This window comes from Dendrobates tinctorius, unplaced genomic scaffold (genome assembly GCF_039654945.1).
Source record: "Dendrobates tinctorius isolate UK_male_01 unplaced genomic scaffold, ASM3965494v1 ptg000489l, whole genome shotgun sequence".
NCBI classification, from domain to species: domain Eukaryota; kingdom Metazoa; phylum Chordata; class Amphibia; order Anura; family Dendrobatidae; genus Dendrobates; species Dendrobates tinctorius.
In genome coordinates, this window is record NW_027362150.1 from 830611 (window position 1) to 848034 (window position 17424).

Consider the following 17424-nt stretch of genomic DNA (forward strand, 5'->3'; position numbering starts at 1 on the left):
ATGATTTTAGGGTTTTTTTCCTTTTGTCTCGTTCGAATATAGGTCAATATTAAATAGTCTCCTGATGAGTCGCCTTTGGTGAGGACGATAAAACCCGTAGAAATGAGAGGCTTGGAGAGTGAGTGTGTATACGTCACCTCACCCTATATACTGAGATGTGGGGTATATGCTTTTTCTATTAGTCACCTACTGACTAACCTTCAGGGGGTGAATTATGGGTATAGTTTTACATTTGGAATTGATAAAGTTTAGTTTTATCCTTTTGTCAGCAAACATGAGGAATGACAAGAGACAACCCATTTAAGAAGATTCAACTTTGGGTAAAACTATTCCAACATTATGAACATAAAAAAGGCTTCTCCCCTATGTGACATCTCTGATGTTTATTAACAGCTGATTTCCAAGTAAAATATTTCCCATATTAAGAAAATGAAAAAGGTTTCTCCTCTGTGTGACTGCTCTGATGGTGATCAAGAAGTGCTTTCTAGTTAAAACATTTCCCACATTAACATGTAAAAGGCTTCTCCCCTGTGTGAGTTCTCTGGTGCTTAACACAATTTGATATCTTGCTAAAACATTTCCCACATTCTGAACATGAAAAAGGTTTCTCCCCTGTGTGAGTTCTCTGGTGCTTAACGCAATCTGTTTTATTGTTAAAACATTTTCCACATTCTGAACAGGAAAAAGGCTTCTCCCCTGTGTGAGTTCTTTGGTGGATAACAAAATGTGATTTCTGTGCAAAACATTTCCCACATTCTGAACATGAAAAAGGCTTCTCCCCTGTGTGAGTTCTCTGGTGAGTAACAAAACGCGATTTCCATGTAAAATACTTCCCACATTCTGAACAGGAAAAAGGCTTGTCCTCTGTGTGAGTTCTCTGGTGGTTAACAAAATGTGATTTCCATGTAAAACATTTCCCACATTCTGAACAGGAAAAAGGCTTCTCCCCTGTGTGAGTTCTCTGGTGGTTAACAAAATGTGATTTCCATGTAAAACATTTCCCACATTCTGAACAGGAAAATGGCTTCTTTGCTTTAGGAGCAGTTTGTTTTTTAATGTCTCTTTGGTGACATTGATTTTCCTTAGTAGTCAGTAATGAATCAGAAGATGGGACCTGTTTCATAGGATTAGATGACAGATCTTTGCTGTGAATAGATGATATATCTGGAGTAATGGCAATGACTTCAGTTGTATCTTGTAGGATCTCAAGATCATCAGATTTAAAAGTTGAAGATGTCAGCTGTCCCTCTGATCTCCTGGTACAGTCCTCTGCTAAGACAAAAAAACAATTTTTTTTATAAAATATCCTTGAGTTTTATATTTTTGAATGTCTCTATTTAAACTGTTCATAAAAATGGCAAGCTATGTAAAAAAACTTTAATTATTTACCAAGACAATGACAGTTCACAGTCTAATAGAAAATCTTGTTGGATGAACCAGTAGTGTGTGGTGTTCAACTGTTTGTTCATTCTGCCTCCCAAATATCAAATAAAAAGAAACCAATCAATGTTATGTAGATGAAAATAATACCAATTCTCATCTCACAAAAACAAGTCCCCACTCAGGTCCATCATCAGTCAATGGAAAAACAGAGGTTCCCACACTATTAGTGGCTCAAAGGCTGCTGAAAAGCAACAAGGTTTCTATAAACCAATCCAGCAAAATCCGCTCTCACTTCGGAGTCTTGCAGTGTGCGCAAACAACATTTAGGATCCCTGTATTTAGCAATTTTATAGTGAGAAGAATCCACTTAATTTGCAGTGTGTGTCTCCTGGAGCACAATCTGGGCACTATGTGCTGGGTAATAAAATGCCAAATGTGTAATTTTCACTCTCCAACATCCACTGCGTGTTAATTTCCAGAATTGGCTGTGGAGTCAAAATATTCACTCCTCCTAAGGATTATAACCCTCAGTGAATTAATTAATAACATGGAATCACTTTATGGGGATTTCTACTATTCTGGTTTTCTGTCATTTAGTTATATTAGGGCTTCTGCATATGGTGTGTCCAATCTCATCTGGGATCTGTTCCTGCTGTCCAGCTGGAGTAATCTGCTCCCTACTTCAGCCAATTGGAAAGTACCACACCCTACTAAAGCGCAAAGCACATGGCCGGAATCTGCCAGATACAGCGCTGTTCTCCTCTGGTTCAGTCCTCTGTGCTCAGCTTGTGGCTTGTGTATTTGTTTCCTGCTGTGACCGTGGCCCGTTTACTGACTACTCTTGTGTCTTCTGATTCTGTATTCTGTCCTTCTGGTTCTGACCCAGCTACCTGACTATTCTTCTTGCCATCGAACACCACAGACTAGCAGGTAACATCATGGTCCAAGCCTCGGGGTCCCAGTGTAAGTCCAGATCCATGTAATGGTGTTAGATGAGCAAGGCAATCCTTGGGATATGGAAAACAGAGAATGTTCATGGTGGACATCTTTTGAGCTGCCAGGTGACCATGAACAGTGCTCCCAATACATTCAAAGAAAAAAAAGGGGGGTTTCCAGCTTCCAAATGTACAAAAAATGTATTAAAGGCATAAGAACAGAGATAAACGGACATGCCCCATAACGGCGGAAAGAAGAGCAACACGTTTCAAACAATATGTTCTTTTTGCGCTTGTGCTTGACTGAAATCCGAGCTTCCATGCACCACTATTAGCCGGGACAGGTGAGCCGGTTACTGTTTTTTTCATTATACTCCCAATACATTGTGTCTGCAAACTATTCCAGCTAGATATGCATTCAAATAGCTAAATGGCGCTCCTTCCCTTCTGAACACTGCCATGTGCCCAGACAGTAGTGTACAACCGTATGTAGGGTATAGTGCGAAGCTGGAGAATAATTTGTAAGATCCATTTGTTTTCTATTATCCTTTGTGAAGAATTCCAAACTTACCACCACATAAAGTGACACACGTCAGATATTAATAATGGGGTCTGATTAGGACCACAAAACTGGCTGCAGGAAGAGGTTAAATCAGAGGATTTTGGACACTACTGTAATCAAACACTGTGACTATAGACAATAACATCTACAGAAATGATCAAACTCCACAGTCTCCATCAGTAATAAATGAGTAACTAGTGGTGAAACCTCTCTGGGGTAATTAGCGTATGGGGCTCGGAGACTTCACAATCTATACTATCCTAAGCTCCAATATTTTCTGTCAGATGAGTTTCAAGAAGAAATATTAGTCATTTAAAGAGAACTGTGTATAAGGCCGGTTTCACACGCCCTGATATTTCTGGTACCGGAGATGTCCATGTGTGTAATACTTGTGGCACATGTGTGACAACCGTATACCGCCCGTGTGCAGCATCAGTACCACATGGACGGCCGACAGGAAGAAGCACTACAGTAAGTGCTGTTCCCCTGTGGCGGGTGCTGAAAACGCTCTCATCATTCTCCCCTGCTCTGCCGGCGGGGAGAATGATGAGCGTTATATTAAAGTCAGAATGATGATAGTAGGTGGGGGCTTTTGGGATTATTACTCCCATCAACCTACACCTACTGCTGCTAAGAACAGTGACAGCAGGAGTGGATGATGGGAGTATTCCTCACCCACCGCCGGCGCTATAACTAAATAAATGAATGAAAAAAACGGCGTGGGTTTCCCTTATTTTCTATAACCAGTCTGGAAAACTCACAACTGGGGGCTGCAACCCTCATCTGTCAGCTTCTGCAAGGCAGGTTATCAAGAATAGAGAGGTCCCAACACTGTTTTTTTGAATATTTAAATAAATAATTTAAAAAAACGGTGTGGAGTCCCCCCATTTTTGACAACCAGCCTTGCTAAAGCTGACAACTGGGGGGCTGGTATTCTCAGAGTTGTAAGGGGTCATGGATACTGACCCCCCCAGCCTAAAAATAGCAGCCCGCAGCTGCCCAGAAAAGGCACATCTATTAGATGCGCCAATTATGGGAGCTTTGCCCGGCTCTTCCCACTTAGGTGTTAGTTGAGTATAACTGTGTTTGTTATTTTTGAAAAAGGAAAACTGTTTTGTTTTATTTCTAATAAAATACTTTATTCTGACTGTGTGTTTATTTACCATGTAACTATGGGGTTAGTAATGAATAGACACCTTTCCATTACTAAGCCATGGGCTTGATGTCACCTGACAATACAAAGGTGACATCAACCCTACAAATATGAACTCCACGTGCCACCACTACAGGGCAAGTGGGAAGAGCCGGGCAAAGCATCGAAATTGGAGCATCTAATAGATGTGCCTTTTCTGGGCAGCTGCGGGCTGGTTATTGTTTAATCTGTATTTGTAGTTTTCAGTTAATGAGATTCTCGTGCTCTGGGGCGGGGCTGTGGGCTGGGTCTTATGTGGTGCTCTGCGTACATATTAATCTGTATTTGCTTATGACATTGATCCTTCAGTGACCTGCCCCCTATTTTACATAAAAAAATTACATCCAGAAAAATGTCACCGGTGATGGCGGTGCCTGCGCAGTACCATCTATAAGTAAGACATAGAGGCTACTGGACAGGCGCCGTCAGTGTCATGTGTAATTTTTTTTTTCTAAGCCTCACAATAGCCACAATATTATAGGCATTATTAACAGTAATATCAATGCTATTATATGCATTATGTAATAATGGGGGCAGGTCAGTGAGGGGTCAGCGACCTGTCATAAGCCAATACAGATGAATGTGTAATCAGAGCACCACATAAAGCCCCGCCCACGGGCCGCCCCAGCCCCGCCCCAGAGCACGAGAATCTTATTAACTGAAAACTACAAATACAGATTAAACAACAACCACAAGACGGATTTCATCACCAGGTATCATTGTAATCAGTATAACGGCGCCGACCTGACAGTGTCTGTAGGTTACTGAGCACAATCCTGCTGACAGGTTCCCTTTTATATTTAGATCTTAGGCATTTGGAAGAGGCAATGGAGAGCTTTTTTTCCAAGACTATCAGGGAGTCATAGACTCACATTTGGCAGGAAGGCCGATCCCACCACAATCAAACTCTCGTACAGAATGAACAGGTTAAAAAAAAGACATAGAATAAAAAAATATGCTACATCCCCAACAACAACGTATGTATGAGGGGAGAACACTAAACTGGAGTTGCACTCATTTATGGTGGACCATTGGAGCTACTATGAGTCCTTACCGGAAGAGTAGAGAAAGTATTAGTGCCTCCATATCAGGAGAGATTGTGCAGTAATCTGAATTTCTTAGGTTGGAAAACATAATGTAATTTATGACGTGGAGTGAATCCATGAAACCAGGGCTGGAGCCAACACATCTCCTGCAGGCGGGAATAAATGTATATTACAGCCATCAGCCACACACAGCTTAGAGATATATCATGGCACAGGTGGAATGTTTGTCCTGTAGATTATCACAATCCTCCTTGAAGTTAGGTTAGAATCATAGAATCATAGAATCGTGGAGTTGGAAGGGACCTCCTGGGCCATCTGGTCCAACCCCCTGCTTAAAGCAGGATTCGCTAAATCATCCCAGTCAGATGTCTGTCCAGCCTCTGTTTGAAGACTTCCATTGAAGGAGAACTCACCACTTCTCGTGGCAGCCTGTTCCACTCATTGATCACTCTAACTGTCAAAAAGTTTTTTCTAATATCTAATCTGTGTCTCCTCCCATTCAGTTTCATCCCATTGCTTCTAGTCTTTCCTTGTGCAAATGAGAATAAAGATGATCCTTCTACAATGTGACAGCCCTTTAGATATTTGTAGACAGCTATTAAGTCTCCTCTCAGTCTTCTCTTTTGCAAACTAAACATTCCCAAATCCTGCAACCTTTCCTCATAAGACAGGGTTTGCAGATCGGTCACCATTCTGGTCGCTCTTTTCTGAACTTGCTCCAGTTTGTTGATGTCTTTTTTAAAATGTGGTGCCCAAAACTGGACACAATATTCCAGATGAGGTCTGACCAAAGAGGAGTAGAGGGAAATAATGACTTCACGTGATCTAGACTGTATGCTTCTGTTAATACATCCTAGAATTGCATTTGCCTTTTTTGCTGCTGCATCACACTGTTGACTCATATTCAGTCTGTGATCTATTAGTATACCCAAGTCTTTTTCACATGTGCTGTTGCTTAGCCCTATTCCTCCGATTCTGTATATGCTTTTTTCATTTTTATTGCCCAGATGTAGTACTTTGCATTTTTCCCTGTTAAAAACCATTCTGTTAGTTGCTGCCCACTGCTCCAGTTTATTTATATCTTTTTGAATCCTCGCTCTCTCTTCTCTGGTATTAGCTATCCCTCCTAGCTTTGTGTCATCAGCAAATTTAATCAGTTTACCCTCAATTCCTTCATCTAAATCATTGATAAAGATGTTGAACAATACAGGGCCCAGGACAGAGCCCTGTGGTACCCAACTTGAGACATTCTTTGACTGGATGTGCAGCCATTTACGACCACTCTTTGGGTCCGATCACTAAGCCAGTTATGAATCAACCTAACAGTTGCCTTGTCCATTCCATACTTAGTCATTTTTTCAATAAGGATTGTATGAGATACTTTGTCAAATGCTTTGCTGAAGTCAAGATATACTATATCTACAGCATTTCCTTGATCCACCCAATCAGTGATTTCGTCATAGAAGGAAATTAAGTTAGTCTGACATGACTTATTAGTTACAAACCCATGCTGACTCTGTTTAATCACTTCATTCTTATCCAGGTACTGACATACATGTTGTTTAATAATTTGTTCAAAGATCTTTCCTGGTATAGAAGTCAGACTCACCGGCCTATAGTTGCCTGGGTCCACCTTCTTCCCCTTTTTGAAGATAGGAACAACATTTGCTCTTCTCCAGTCTTCTGGGACTTCTCCTGTTCTCCAAGAATTTTCAAAGATTATGGAGAGGGGTTCAAAAATTTCTTCTGCTATCTCCTTCAGTACTCTGGGGTGTAATTCATCTGGACCTGGAGACTTGAATTTATTTAGGTTAGCTAAGTGTTTCCTCTCTATCTTTCTGTTTATAGATATCCTGGATTCTTCTATTCCCTTAATAGGACAGTGAAGAACAGTTGATGTTACATTTCCTTTCTGAGAGAAAACAGATGCAAAATAGGAATTTAAAAGTTCGGCCTTCTCATCATCCTGTCTTACCATTTCATCATTTTCATCCGGTAAAAATCCTATAGCATCTTTGACTTTTCTTTTACTTTTGACATATCCCCAAAATCTGGCTTTGGTTTATTGTTAGTAGCTCTCACTCCCTCCAGCTTTCACAAGCTGTCATTCGCATTTGCATTGTTAAGGAGCACAGCTCACTTAACTCTATGGAGTAAAGGCCCTGTCACACTAAGCGAGATCACTAGCGAGATCGCTGCTGAGTCACTAGAACTGTGACGTTATAGCGATCTTACCAGCGATCGCTGTGTGTAACAGTGACCAGCGACCAGCCCCCCTGCTGGGTATCGCTGATCGTGCCTGAAATGTCTGGACATTTCTTCGGTCGCTCATGTCCCGCTGATTCGCTTGTATCGTCACGTTGACACCTAGCCTAACGACCTCGTTAGTGACTCAGAAGCAAGACAAGGTGGGGATTAGCGTTCCCGACATCGTTACAAAGGTCGCTATGACACGCTAGATCGTTGCTCCGCTGTTGGGTAGATTGGACTGTCTGACATCTCAATAGCGACCACATAGCGATGTGGCAACGATCCCTGTCGTGTCGTATCGCTGACGGGATCGTTATAGCGTCGCTAGTTGTGACGGTACCTTAAGACCTCTGCCGTGCATTTTCTCACCTCTATCAAAAAGCAGCAGTCACAGCCACCAATGTGAATCACATCTATTGGTCTGCCTTCTATTGGTGAGTGATCTGTTATATATATTGTACATGCCATTAGTTTATCCATGTATGTTTTAGAGCGGGTGTTTTTCTATTTGGTTTTTATCATTGCTTATTTTCTTTAGTCCTATAGTGCAGGTCAATCTGTTTATTTTTGATATCCCCAAAATCCTTTATTATTGCTTTTGACATCTCTTGCAAGCCTCAATTCATTGTCAGCTTTAGCTAATCTGATTTGTGCCCTGCAGGTTCTGCAGACAGCATTATATTCTTCTTTAGATATGCCTCCCTCTTTCCATTTTATAAACATTTTTTTCTTCCTTTTTAGCATGTGCTTAAGTTCTGTGTTCATCCATCCTGGTTTCCTTAAATGCTTCCTATTCTTCCCTCTTTTCGGAATTGTTAACAATTGTGCTTTGAGAAATTCATTTTTCAAGATTTCCCATCCTTCCTGGACATTTTTGTCTTTAAGGATATCCAGCCCTTGGATCCCTCCAATTCTCTTTCTGAATCCCTTAAAATCTACCTTTCTGAAATCTAACCTTGACGTCTGAGTCTTCACAGGTCTTCCTCCTCTAGTTATCCAAAATTCTAAAATAGCAATAGTTGGTTTTAAAAGAAATTGAAATTTCAGGCTAAAGAGAAACTCACACTTGCCATATTTTTTGGACCATAAGACACAGCTAGGTTTTAGAGGAGGAAATTAGGAAAAACAAATTGAAGCAAAAAATGTGGTCAATTCTGTACTTAATATCCCCTATCCTGGTATATATGGTCCCTTCACCCCCATCCTGATACAAATGTCCCCCTCATCCCTACCCTGGTATGCATGGCAACCTCATCCCTATCCTGGCATGCATGGATCCCTCATCCCTATCTTGGTATGCATGGCCCCATCACTATCCTGGTATGCATGGCCCCATCCCCATCCTCGTATGATTGGCCCCCATCCTGGCATGCATGGCCCCATCATCCCTATCCTGGTATGCAGGGCCCCATCTTGTCCTGGTATGCATGGCCCCATCTCATCCTGGTATGCAGGGCCCCATCTCGTCCTAGTATGCATTCCACCTCATATCTATCCTGGTATGCCTGGCCCCCATCTTGTCCTAGTATGCATGGCCCCATCATCCCTATCCTGGTATGTAGGGCCCCATCTCGTCCTAGTATGCATGGTCCCATCTCTATCCTGGTATGCAGGGCCCCCATCTTGTCCTAGTATGCATGGTCCCATCCCTATCCTGGTATGCAGGATCCCCTATCTCATCCTAGTATGCATGGTACCATCATCCCTATCCTGGTAAGCATGGCCCCATCCTTATCCTAGTATGCATGGTCCCATGTTGTCCTGGTATGCATGGCCCTGTAGGAGGAAGGAACGGAACAATAAAGGCAAGTGTCTCTGGGCCGTAACCATTGGGTATGCCACTGGTGTGGCAGGGGGACAGAGAACCTGACCGGGACAGACCTGTGACCTCTGTTTCAAAGGTCGAGTCTGAAATAAACAGTGGGGTGCGCCGGAACCTGGAGCTTCTGGCGGGAAGACAGGAGGTGCAGCAGAGGAAGGTTTGCTCCCTCCCTGCGGGTAACACTACTGACGACAGACTGCGCTTGAGTGCGCACCCCCCCACCATCCAGCAACAGCACCAGTGACTGCTTACCGCTGCCGGACACCGACCCTACGCAACCGCAGGCAGGATGGGCTGACCGTACTCTGCAACGCTTGACAGCAAACAGTGTAGAGTGCATGGCTCCCGTCGGAGACTTTGACTTTACATCCACGGCTACGGCCTTAATACCAGAACCCTCCGCCTCATCCGCTGAAACAACAGCCACCGGTACCCGGACATAGAGCAGCCAACCAAAAGGTCCCGGACTCTTCTTCACCGCTAAGAGACAGTGCCTCCGGTACATCCAGGATCGCTTCCTCAAAGTAACGCGCCATCTGCGGCGCCATCGTGGAATCTTCCAACCACCTCCCTTCGGACTACAGAGTCTGATAAGTTGAACCCTACGTTTTTTCCTTTCCCGCCGTTAGCAATTCTTTTTTTGTTGTTATCATTGTTGACAGCTGAAGTCAAGCTGTCACTGCATAATATTGAACTTCCACATATTTGTCTGCGCAATACTTCTGTGCATCTTGTATATATTAACTCCCTGCATGGAGAAAGCGTTATCTTTTTCTCTGGTTATAAAAAGACACCCGTTAACACTTGCTCTGCCCCCTGCTAGTCACTGCATCCAACGCACCTGCTAGTAACCTACAATTGGTGTAGTTGGCAGGATGCAGTCTATCAGCATGGTGGTGGCAGACCAAGGAGTTGGGGACGGCCCAAGGTCTAGCATATCATTGGTGGCCATACTGAATAATATGCCAAAGTACACCGGTAGTAACACCATGCTGCGGAGCTGGACCAAGCGGATACGGGCCATGATGAGAATGCACCCGATGACCCCTGCTTTAGAGGCTGAGGTGGCCATTATGACCTTAGATGGGGAAGCCCGAAACTCGGTAATGTTACGGACCCCTAGGTAACACGATACCTTCGGCAACGTTCTGCAGCTCCTAGAGGAGACTCATGGGGACCCGACTGATGTAGAGGAACTGAGGACTCACCTATTCAGCCGTATGCAGAGGGAAGGTGAAACAGTGACCCAACATATGAATGCTCTGCAAGAACTTAATACCGCCACTGTTAGAAAGAACAGTGTGGGAGTGGGCCCCATAGATGTAACTTTGCGAGACCTCTTAGTGACTGGACTGCGTGATACCCTGACGAAGCAGGCCTTGTGGGAGCGCGTACGGGTGAATCCTCGCCAGATGTTTTCCAAAATAGGGAGTGAGGCGTGCACACGGGAGCAGGAGCAGGGGTGGCAGTCCCAGTGGGGAAGGCTCAGTGCACTAAAACATCTGTGAGTGCAGTGGCCAAGCCCCAATGGGTTGAAGAGATGAGAAAAGAACTGCAGGACATAAAAGGAGAGTTGGCGGAAGTTAAGAAAAAGGCTGAAGCTGCTGTGACTCGCTCTGGGGCAGAGCCCTGCCATGATTCCAGAATGTACCGACAACAGCGACCCCTCACCTGTTATGAATATGGGGAAACAGGACAAATGTCCAAGGCGAGGAAGAAACCAACCTCGCCGCCCGTTAAACTAGAGGGCTCTGAGCCGGGGGGACTCCGCTTGGAGCCAGAACAGATACGGGGGAGTAGTGTAAGTCCCACAAATTTAGTGTCTACGTGCCCGTTGATCTGGGCAGAATTCGAGGGGCGTGCTGTGCAATGTTTGGTGGATACAGGGTCCCAAGTGACTACCATGCCTGAGGCCTATTTCCGGCAACACTTCCCTGAAGCTATGAGACCTGAATGGGGAACCGTGATAAAATTGATGGTTGCCAATCAGTTGCCAATCCCGGTTGCAGGGGTAGCTTGGATGCAGGTTTCTCTCTGTGGCAAAGACCTAAGACGGAGGGGTGTGGTGCTGACTCAAGGGGAGGAGAGCCATGAACATACAGTCACGTTAGGGATGAATGTGCTAAAAGAGTTCGGAAGTCTCCTTTTCAATGAGCCCTCCCAAAAAATCCTGAAGCAATGGAGCTCCCACACCCCCCTCAGAGGAAAATCTTCCAACAGCTGGTGCGGGTAGCCCAAGCCCAGAAGTCGTGCCGAGAGGGAGAAGTGCTGGGGAAAGTGATTGCACCCTCGTCAGCGAAGCTCGTGTTACTACCCAGACAAACATTAATCTCTCTGCCTGTCCGGGGTCGCATTCCCTTGGAAGGGGTGGAGATACAGATCGAGCCTTCTTTCTCGGAGCAGTTACCCTCGGGATTCTTGTTAGCCTGCTCTTTGGCTACAGTAAAAGGCGGGGCTGTTCCCGTTCGGTGTGTAAACCTAGAAGATCGAGATATCACCTTGTGGCCAATTTAGGTATAAAATCGCCTACAAGAGAGGAGTGGAGAACAGCCATGCCGACTTTCTTTCCAGGATCCGCCATGCTGCCCTCGGACTGAGCAGAGATGAGGAGTTGGAAAATGAAGAGATTCCATGTTTCATGGAGCCCGCCAAGACTGTAGTGGCGACGCAGGAACAGCTGCGAGCAAAGACAACGGAAGGCATTTTGGGTCAATCTAGGGATGAATGGGTTCAGTTACAGCAGAAAAATACGGAGCTCACCCTACTGCGACGGTGTGTAACTCAAGGAAGATTTCCCAGTACGGCTCAGAGGGGCGCTCTGTCCCCCGGAACCCTCTGGATCCTTCGCCAGTGGGAGTGCCCGCAGATGAAGAACGGGCTATTTGTCATGATCTGCTGTTTGTGTGATCAGGTAGTTCAGAGGTTAATCTGGACAGCCTCACTCAGACTCTGGGAGGCTTTTTATAGCCTCATTGTGGGCTCACTCCTTGTCGCTTATACTCAGACCCTTGGCTGAGTGTGTGACCCTAGTGTGCTTTGTGACTGTGATACTTTGTGCTTGCTTGGTTTTGATCCGGTTCTGTCCCTGTTACGAGTTCTGCCTGTTCCTTTTGTACTGCTCTGATATTCCCATGTATGACTCTTTTGCTTTGGACCTGACTATTTTCTGACTGCCCCCTTGTACTGCGTTGCCATCTCTGTGCATGATTCATTGCTTACATTTTGACTATTCTCTGCTTGTCCCCCTGGTACCACGCCGCCCCCTCTGTGAATGACCCTCCGTTTGTCTGATCTGAGTTTCCCTAGCCTGTACTCCAGGATTCCTGTTATAAAACTCTATTGCCATCTCCAGCAGCAGGACGCTAAGCCACGCCCCCTGTGGTCACATGATCGTAGGTCCTGGTGCTGCTAAACTACTTTCAGTGTCGCAGGTCCTGGTGTCAGAATTTTCCCTGCAGTATCGGACCCCGGGTCCCCCCATAGTCTGGGTGAGTTATCCTGTTCAGCCGCAGCAGTCCGCCGGCGCTGACAGGATCCTGATACTATTATATCGGAAGATACAGCTCCAGACGGAGCAGGCTGCCACATGGCAAGCAGTAACACCTGAAACCCTACTTCCTGAAATTGCCCGTAAAGCACATGAAGGAGGAACACATTTTGGCCCAGAGAAAACTTTCCGGTGGTTACAATGATTCATCTACCACCCTCGACTGCAGACAGAGGTTGAGAAGGCCTGCAGGAAATGCCGGCAGTGTGAACTGGCGAAGCCGCCTGAGCAAAGGGCTCCCGTCCAAACCATAGTGACATCCGCCCCTGGAACTCCTGATGATAGATTATCACACCATTGGCCCAGTTCACCAGGGTGACCACTTCACACAGTTTGCCGTGGTGACTCCCACTCGTGACCAAACCGCAGAGTCCGCCGCTTACTCCATCTGTAAGAATTTTATTCAGATCTACGGCTGTCACAAACGGATTCATTCGGATCGAGGTGTCTGCTTCTTGGGGAAGGTAATGGAGCAGTTGCATCACCTGTATGGCATCGACATGTCTCAGACCACTCCGTACCACCCGCAGCTTGTGAGAGATTCAATCGGACTCTGATTCAAATGCTTCGAACCCTAGAGGAAGACCGAAAAGCCCGTTGGCCTGAATATGTCTCCGAACTGGTTTGGGTGTACAATAATTGTGTACATCGAGTTACTGGCTACACCCTGCTGTTCAGTCGTGAAGGAAAAGAGATCACCGAGCTGGAACTGGATCCTGAAGAAAAATATCCAGCCCAGGAGAGGGGGTCTCTTCTTGGTCCTAGATCACCGGCATTGTTTACAGACACTGCATCGGCTGGTGCAAACAAGAGCTAAAACACTCAGTCAGGCCCCTTGCCAGGCAGCTGAGCTTCAAGTAGGAGATTGAGTACTGGTGAGAGAGAAACGTCCTCAAAACAAACTGGAACACCGTTGGGAGAAGGAACTTATCGGAAGTGACGAGTCAGTTCTGAGGGAACTGTTTACGAAATCCAGAAACCCTGTTTACGAAGTCTAGAGACCCAATTTGACCAGAGGAGATTCCCGAGGCCCTGGAGCCGACTCCAGCAGTTCTAGAAGAAAAAGAGGAAGAGGACGTCCTCACACAAAGCGACGGCCCTCCAGAAGAGTACATCTCTGGATCCCCCATCATACAGCCAGATTCCACCTCTCCAGAGAGCTCCACTACTCTTCCCAGCTTACGACGCTCCGAATGGTCAACAGCTGGCAAACCCCCCCGGAACGTTATGAGCAAGACCAATTCGTATGGCAGAAGCGAATCCAGAGAAGGTAAAAGTTCTCTAACGCTCTCCGCAAATCTTCACCCGTAGAATGGCGAGCAAAAAGAGTGGGGGGATGTAGGAGGAAGGACCGGAACAATAAAGGCAACAGTGTCTCTGGGCCGGTACCATTGGGATTGCCACTAGTGTTGAAGGGGGACAGAGAACCTGAGCGGGACAGACCTGTGACCTTTGCTGCAAAGGGCGGGTCTGATATAAAAAAGGGGGTGCGCGGGAACCTGGGGTCTCTAGCCGGAAGACAGGAGGTGCAGGGAAGGTTTGCTCCCTACCTGTGGGTAACACTACTGACGGTAGACTGCGCTTGAGTGCACACCCCCAACATCCATCAACAGCACCAGTGACCGCTTACTGCTGCGGGACGTTGACCCTACGCGACCACAGGCAGGAAGCGCTGAACGTACTGTGCAACGCTTGACAGCTGACAGTGCACGGCTCCCGTCGGAGACTTTGACTTTACAGCCGCGGCTGCGGCCTTGATACCGGAACTCTCCGCCTCATCCGTTGAAACAACAGCCACCGGTACCCGGACCTACAGCAGCCCACCAAAAGGTCCCAGACTCTTCTTCACCGCTAAAAGACAGTGCCTCCGGTACATCCAGGACCGCTTCCTCAATGTGACGCGCTGTCTGCGGCGCCATCGTGGGATCTTCCAACCACTTCCTTCCAGATGAGTCTGATAAGTTGAACCCTACGTATTTGTCCACGCAATACTTCTGTGCATCTTGTATATATTAACTCCCTGCGTGGAGAAAGCCTTGTTATCTTTTTCTTTGGTTATATAAAGACACCCGTTAACACTTGCTCTGCCTCCTGCTCGTCACTGCATCCAACGCACCTGCTGGTAACCTACAGCCCCATCTCGTCCTGGTATGCAGGGCCCCATACTTATAAGTGGCCCCCACCCCCATTCCTATCCTGGTATGCATGGCCCCATCAGAAAACATTAAAAAAACAAACCATTACACTTACCTACCCGGTGCTCCCTTGCAGCCTCCTGATCCAGTGTCAGCAAATGCTTTATGCTTGTAAGCAGCACTGAGAACAGTGAGTATTCATGAATATTTCTCTTAAGCAGCGGCACACGTGACCGCCAGTAGCAGCAGGAAGCTGGCGGCTGACACTGTGTGCTACTGAAAAGCAATGAATACTCACTTCCCTTTGAGTGCACAGTCCTGGCAGATGTGCTCTGCTTATGAGCAGCGCGTGTCGTCCCTGCCATGCGCTGCTTACAAGCATATAGCAGTTGCTGGCACCGGAGCAGGATGCTGCGAGGGAGCGCCGGGTAGGTAAGTGTAATGATTTGTTTTTTTAATGTTTTCTGATGGGGCCATGCATACCAGGATGGGGATGGGGGTGTGGGCCAATTATAAGGATGGGGCTATGCATACCAAGACCGGGGTTGGGGGGTAATCAGATCAAGATACTATTATTAAAGAGCAATTAATATTCATTGCCCTTAAAGCCTATTGGCGTGGAATGCAGTGAAAATTCATTTCTCTTTAGCAGCGGGAACAGGAGTTAGCCACAGCCACCTGCTCTAGCTTCCTGTGACCTGCTGCTCCACCGATGCCGTTCCCCCACCTCCCCACCAGAGCCAGAGCCGGTACATCCAGATAATAAGACACACCTCCCATTTTCTATAGTCCGAAAATTACGGTACTTTAATTGAAAAGTGAGGATAAAGGGAAATTAGTTATTGTACAGAAATTCACACTTGGCCTCACTGCAAATTTAATGTTGTCGCTCATAAAAGCAAAGTTTGACTAGAAAGACTGGACCTGGTCTTGTAGGGACCATGAGACATTCAGCAGCACAGAAGGGAGAGAAGATTCATCCGATAAGATCTCAGGGATCTAGGAAGCCAACAGCACCATTACCCTCCGCTTTCTCTTACAAGCCCAGCATAAGATTTTTCTTCAAGTGATTTTCTATCTTGTCAGCACATTCTACGTACGCTGTCATTTGACTTCCAGGGAGTAGGTGGATCTACCAGGTTGTAAGTTCTATAGAAAAGGGCTTTCAATGCCCAAAGTCATTTGAACAGTTTTGGGTGGAGAAAAATGTTGTGGTCTAGAGGCAAAATGATGATCATGGTAATACGGCCGGACTACACCACCGATAAAGCAGCCACAGCCGGTGACTGAGAGGAATCTGTGACTTCTCTGCATTCAGTGGTTACTACTCACCTGGGTAGTCATATGTGGGAATCTCCTCTTTACACCACTCATCATCCCTCACAAATGTCTCTGTAGTATTAATATGGGTCAGATCTTCACCCTGAAACAAATATTGTAAGAGTCACAGACAGATGGAGAAGTCCTGTCTATGATCAGCTCTAATCCTGCCATCTCCACCGTCCTCATTACACAAGTATAAAACATATAATACTGGTGGATAAAACAAGACTGAGCACAAGACCTTCACAGCCGTCTACACATCATAGGGGAGATCTCCTGACACCTTCTCTCCATCTACCTGATGATCCTGAGGAGCACTGGGATCTTCTTGTTTACAGTCCTGTGGAAGAAGAGGACGGGGACATCTCTCTGGTGTTGTCCTCTTACTGGATAGATCTGGAGGAAACACATACAGGGACTGAATTCATTCTCTACATACAGATAATTATAGGCCGTGTGTATTTAGTCCTGTCTATTACCTGGAGATGTGAGGGGCTGGGGAACCTCCATTATGACGTTCTTGTAGAGATCTCTGTGTCCTTCTAAATAATCCCACTCCTCCATGGAGAAATAGACAGAGACATCCTGACACCTTATAGGAACCTGACACATACAATAATACCGTCATCCCCCGATCCCTTCATAGTGTTACTGTGTAATGTCCCAGTATTCCCAGCAGTGTCACCTCTCCAGTCAGCAGCTTACTCATCTTGTAGATGAGTTCTAGGATCTTCTGGTCATTGATGTCCTCATGGATCAGGGGGTGAGGTGGAGGCCCCATGATTGGGCTCAGGGGTCTTCCACATCCCTCAGACACAGGGTCCTGACAGCGATCACTAGAGGTCTTCTTCACCACTGTGTAATCCTGGTTATGGAGAGACACATTAATAAATCTCACTACAGACATTTCCAGAGTCCTCACCTCTCCAGTTCTGTCCATCTGTTATTCCCATAGATAAGAATGATGTAATGTGACGTCATCAGAATCTCTCACCTCTCCAGTGAGACGGAAGAGGATCTCTAGGGTGAGGTGTAACATCCTCCCCGCCATCTTGTCTCTGTCCATATCCATCCCTGATGGGTAAATCAGGAAAATTCTCTTTTGTAGAAGATCTTCACTGAGAGGATCCGATATTGTAGAGACCTGAATGAGAAGAAGATGATCCGATGTAACATCATAAGAATCCTGTGTAATAATACAATTACTGGAGATAATAAGGGAAACATAT

At 45.9% G+C, this 17424-nt stretch overlaps 1 protein-coding gene across 1 annotated transcript; it reads right to left on the bottom strand.

Moving 5' to 3' along the window:
* Positions 1-364: 364 nt before the first annotated feature.
* Positions 365-17013, bottom strand: LOC141078009 (gastrula zinc finger protein XlCGF66.1-like). Its single transcript, XM_073564799.1, has 5 exons — positions 16881-17013; positions 16675-16798; positions 16494-16591; positions 16205-16295; positions 365-1269 (listed from the first exon to the last, which is right to left on the bottom strand). Exons 1-5 carry the CDS (start codon positions 16974-16976, stop codon positions 506-508), a joined length of 1173 nt encoding a protein of 390 aa, XP_073420900.1. The 5' UTR covers positions 16977-17013; the 3' UTR covers positions 365-505.
* Positions 17014-17424: the final 411 nt, after the last annotated feature.

What these genes read in the sequence shown, in the direction of transcription:
- LOC141078009 (XM_073564799.1), bottom strand. Translation starts at nt 16,976, where the DNA reads ATGGGGCCTCCACCTCACCCCCTGATCCATGAGGACATCAATGACCAG. An exon ending in CCAGCCCCTCACATCTCCAG is followed by an intron (nt 16,592 to 16,674) that starts GTAATAGACAGG and finishes TGTTTCCTCCAG; the next exon opens with ATCTATCCAGTAAGAGGACA. An exon ending in TCCCACATATGACTACCCAG is followed by an intron (nt 1,270 to 16,204) that starts GTGAGTAGTAAC and finishes TTGTCTTAGCAG; the next exon opens with AGGACTGTACCAGGAGATCA.